Here is a 5,571-nt window from a genome sequence, read left to right as displayed (position 1 = left end):
ATGTAAATTAAAAATTGTTATTTTACGGTGATAATCTTGTTTTCTTGTGCCCAATAATGCATAATTTCATTTGATAAACACGTTTAGATTGAATGGTAATTTATAATCAGTCACAAGAACGTCGAATCTGAATCACTTGAAAAAAACACGGGGGTGCTTAACTTTTTCCAGGTGTATATTTTAAAGGCGTTGATAGAAACTCAGAAAGGTGAATTTAAAATTAATAACCTTGGTGTAAAATTCAAATCTAATAATTTAGTTAAACTTCCTCTCGCTGAATAATATATTTATTATAAAAAGCTTAATTATAACTGTCCATTTAGCTTGTCAAAATGCACGACAGTGAGAATTGAAGTCAATTTGTTAACACTAGCGGTATGTTGAAACACTTCACTTTCCAAACATAGTTATTATATGTGTGCTGAAAATACACTAAATATGGTATTTGAAATTGTATATTGGAAAAAATCTTTGTGATTTTTTCTTATGTGTTGTATTACTTGTTTACTCCTTTTATCACAATTCATACACGCTGCGAAGTACAGATTTGCGTGTTTTCAAGGGTCATCAGTCTGGCACTAACTTTCTAAGTGACGTTGTTGTCCCCTGACCGGTTTCTATACTGTGATTTGCAACCTGTGTTTTAATTTATAAATAAAGCACGACAGTTATCCTGTCATGTGACTTTGCAATTATTTAACAAAATGATAGGGGAACAAGGGTCATTATTGATAACAAAAGCCTTTCAGCACTCTATTCAGTGTGTTTAATAAATGTATCTATCACCTTGAGGCGCCCTGATAATTCGGAGGGCTTATATTTATAACGCTAAAACTCAGGATTATATACCCCCGGTGGTATACACACCCACACTTTTCTTTTTTTTAAATTAACTTAACACTTATACGATTGATAAGTTCGCAGAACGAATATATATATATATATTCACTTCCAAAGTTATGACTGACAGTCTAGTCTGAATGAATAAAGAAACTGGCAGCCACATCCCCTCCTCCTGTAGCTCAGCGGCTTGTCTGCGGACTGAAAAACAGGTTTCGATATTCGTGGTGGGCTCTGTGGTAAATATAAACAAAGAAACTGCCAGACATATTACAAACTACATTTATCAAAGAAAATAGACTGAGAAAATGAGAGATATAATCTAACATAGTCTTATTACCTTTATAGTATTGTAATCATTAAACCGTTGTATATGTATAAAAGTCGTTACCTGCGTGATTAGTGTTAGTGGGAAAGAAGCCAGCCAACCGACAGTGAAGGTGGTTAGGGTGGATAACCTTCGCCCAAGCGGCACTGACACGTCATCTTGGAAGAGTATCATCCTGCCTTTGTTCTGAGGCAGCGGGGTAAGATTGTACTGTAGTGCTGATAACCAAGTTAGTGCAGGAGTTTTGGAGAATTTCCCATCTTCGTAGAATGGGTAAGTGAGAGTCTTGAAGTTTTGCATGATTAAGTGATATCGATCAGGTTATTTCGGCATCTGTTATGCAGCAATGTATTTACTTTTAGTTACTTACTTAAGAATGATGTAATTCTTTTATTTTGCTGAAGATGGAATCCGTAGAATTCCGAATCCTTTATATGTGTTCCCTTCTGTTATAAATAAACAATGATGTTCATCTTAAGTATCGTTATTCTTTTTATTATGAAACTACGTTTAACTTATTTGACGGAGGAACTAGAATTATTTCATAAACTTGTGGAAAAACTTCCGTTTCTCACAGATAATTGAAAACATATAAACCAAGACATTTCACTTCTTCATCGAACTTCAACAGTTGTAAATTCTACTTTAAACGTAAGATCATAACTTGATAAAATATGAGGGAAGGTAGAAATAAAACAAAAATGAAAGCATTCTTCAGAGACCAGACCTCAACAATGAAATAACGAAAAACAACCAAATTACTTAGCTGGTGTATATAAAATAATATTATGCAAAAATGTAAGCACTAACCTCCAATGTTATCTTAAATCACATGGAAAAAGAAGAAAAAAAAATGAAAACGATTTTTTTATGTCTGCTCTTACCAAAGTATAGTTGTATACTTGTGAAGGCGACATCATTAGTTAAGAATATAATTATCCGTGTTTTGTTTCTCACGTAATTTTCCTCCTCCTTTTCACTTTTTTATAACGCAGGTTTTCTTTCAGCCCTTTTATAATATTACAGCATGCGATCTGAAAAACTTCTAATGAAGTAGAACTTTGAATATAGCTACAGGTAAAGTTTATTTACCATTGGATAGAGCAAATTATAAAATGATTAATACAGCAATGCACAGAAAAGAAACTTATAAAGTGATATGAGCAGTAGTTTATGGCTTCCAGTGCTGAATTAAAGAAACTTGGGGCCCTGTGCACTATGGGAAATTTGCCTCCCCTTTCTTAACCAGGACAGAGCTAATATACCATATTCATAAAATCTGTAAATATCAGCTCCCTGTATTATTATTGAATTTTCTCAATACAAGCACCACTGATAGTGCAAATATTTTGTGTTCTTACTCTAATAACTTAATTTCAAATATAATTAATTTAAAAAGTCTTATACCTTCTTTCGTTGAACTAATAGTTAGGCCGAGAAAGCATTTTAAAACATAAATAAGTGAATACCGTTCATACATATTGTTACGTCTCTGGTCGTTGATTAATTTTCCTTAGAAATTCTTTCCAAAAAAACTTGGCGATACAAGTCCTTTCTTAATTAAAACTAGTTTATTATTTCTCAATTCAACTTTGCAATACACTTAATTTCCACAGTCACTTTAACTTAACACACGCTATAATTCACAACGAACGATTCATGCACTCTGCTACCGCGCTTGACTCAATTGTCCGTCTCTATCTCTTCAATCCGCAATTATTCATATATCTATCTATCTATATATGCCGTCACTTCTCGCCGGTCTAATATATACGAAATAGAGGGCGTCTGGAGAACACTCGAGGCTTCACGACGGACATGATCTTTCTAAAATCTCATGACGTGTTACTAGCGTCACGTGACTTCCGCTGTCGTAACAATATTGTTATTTTAGGCCAGTTATGATTGTCATATACATTTATTTATGGAATTTCGTTGTGGTATTTTTTGTTCCGTTGATCGGTTCCCCCTTAGAGTTGGGGTTTCTGTAAAAGTGTATATTGGTTAATCAGAGCTCGATGGTTTCGTGGGAAGTGACAAAACGGAGCTCCTGCTGTGATGAACAAAGGGCTCTCATGAAAAGTTTAGAAGATTTGGGAATATTTATAGGTTACTTAGCCATTCTTTTTGTTACTGAAATATTTTTCCTGTTAAATTATATCAGCTTGAAAGCTACGGAAATTTTCTTCTGTGCCAAGACATCAGGTAAGACTATTTTAGGCTTACAGAGTACAGAGGTGGCGGCAACAGTTAAAGTGTTCTGAGTGTAAATTCGAGTAGAGAACCGCGAATTGTTTCACAAATGATGAATTTCCAGATTTATTTTCGAAGACATTTTAAAAGTTGTTTAATTAAAGAAAAACTACGCGCGCAGTTATCATTGAAAATAAAACTTATTTAGGCCTAACTTCACAAATAAAAATCGACGAAAGGAAAAATATCAAGTACACAATTATATCATCACAAAGAAATGTTTAAGGTTATACAGAATAGTTTTGTGTAATTTTAAATATGTACGATTTAAAACTTATGGAAATGGTATAATGAGTTTTACATTCAATCTCATTTCATATCAAAGTAAAGTAACGCGAACGGAATGTTAATGTTTCCAACAAATTGCTTGGCAAAATGCTAAGACTTATCTTAGGACTGCCATCTTTTTTATGACTTTAAACTTTACAAACAAATCTTTTAACTAAAATCTGGTTATGTGTAGTCTTGTACGCCCTTTCGGTAGGTTTAAAATATGTAACACTGCGTAATTTCATCTATTGTTATTAATCTTCCTTGATTGTTTAACACTTATTTGCGTAGAACATAGCCCCCCCCCCCCCCCAGTGGCACAGCAGTGTTGTCTTCGGACTTATAACGCTAGAAACCGGTTTTTGATACCCGTGGTGGGCATAACACAGATAGCCCATTGTGTAGCTTTGTGCTTAATTACAAACACTTTGTGTGTGTAGAACATAAGTTTTAAAAAAAATCCGACGGAAGTGTTCTTTAAAGTTTGTTATAAAGTTGTTTGCTGTACGTACTGAATCGTGAACCACAATAGTGGTTCATAAGAGGGAACGCAAGAAATTGCACAAAACTATAATAGAACGTTCGGGCAAAAAGCACCTTAACAGTAATGATTCAGCTCAAACAACACTTTAAAACTTTTGATATTGACTACTAAGGCTGTACACATATAAAAATGCACAAAAAGCATGCATGTTATATTTACAAGGAAAAGAAAATCCGCTCAAAACGGGCCCGTTTAATCATTATTATTATTCTCTTGCCAGCCTACAACAAAAACGGCTTGGTATATTGCACTCAAATCTTTTGTAGAATATTAAATAAGGTACTACGAAGGTTGTGGAGGGTATTGAAAGATCGATTTGTTTCTTTTGTATTTTACATAAGCTAAAAAACACCATAGTTCTAGTGTAAACGATGTTATCATTACCCCTTGAAATTGTTTTTCTTTTACATATATTTGGTGTTACCAGCCAATAATAGATGAATATCAGATGACTACGACTTGTAGATACCCATTGCTTTATACACTATACAATCGGTGTCTTTAAGGAGCCAACATATGAAGTGAAGGAACAAAAAAATCAATACACATAGTATTAGATTTTATTAAACACATTCGTAGAATAATTACTGTAAAAGACATGAAAGGTTATTTAAAGCGATGTTTTAGACGTATATATTTTATTTGAAAAGGCTGCTTTTCTACTAATAAAATTTTATACGCGCTTAGTGAGGGTTGTGTCTTAGTCTAGGCATATTATTTGCTCATCGCTATACATTTTATATAGAGAATTTAGTTACACAGAAACTATAAATGCTCACTATATTCTCCATGACAATCTTCAGCTGCAGCTTAACATTTTTACATTTCGAACTAATGCGATCAAATAGCGAAATAACTACAGTAAATCATTATGCACTGTATCAGCTAACCACTAGCTATGTTTACTATTACTACAAGTTTACAATGTATAAAGTTATCATTTGCTCATAGTTGAGCATAAAAAAATAAATAAATAAGAATTTAAAAAACCTGCAAATAGGGATCGTAAAACAAGTATGCAAACAAGGCTGGAGATACTATAGACATTATTTACTCAAAGTACAAGTCCCTATTTTGACTCCACCAAATGTAATTCTAGGTAAAAGCATGGAGACAAAATAGGGATTTGTATTTGGAGTCTACATTATCTTCAGCCTTGTTTCCTTACTTTTTTTACGATTTCTATTTGGAGGTTTTTCCCAATTTTTTATTTATTTTGTTTTTATGTAGATTAACGATTTGTTTGTTTATTTTTAATTATGCACTAAGCTACACTAGGGCTATCTTTGCTTTGCTCTTCACGGGTATCAATACCCGGTTTTTTGCGTCGTTTGTC

At 33.3% G+C, this 5,571-nt stretch overlaps 1 protein-coding gene across 1 annotated transcript in view; it reads left to right on the top strand.

Moving 5' to 3' along the window:
- The first annotated feature begins 1,240 nt into the window (after positions 1 to 1,240).
- The window catches only part of LOC111087658, a 7,032-nt gene continuing 2,701 nt past the window's right edge, over positions 1,241 to 5,571 (top strand). Inside the window, exon 1 of the mRNA XM_022395052.1 lies at positions 1,241 to 1,441. Within this exon, the coding sequence (XP_022250760.1) occupies positions 1,438 to 1,441 (4 nt within the window). The 5' untranslated portion in view covers positions 1,241 to 1,437. The remainder of the gene's footprint in view (positions 1,442 to 5,571) is intronic.

Source organism: Limulus polyphemus, unplaced genomic scaffold (assembly GCF_000517525.1).
Source record: "Limulus polyphemus unplaced genomic scaffold, Limulus_polyphemus-2.1.2 Scaffold2438, whole genome shotgun sequence".
NCBI classification, from domain to species: Eukaryota; Metazoa; Arthropoda; class Merostomata; order Xiphosura; family Limulidae; genus Limulus; species Limulus polyphemus.
The sequence above is the reverse complement of the archived record's forward strand: the minus strand, read 5'-3'. Positions and strand labels throughout refer to the sequence as shown.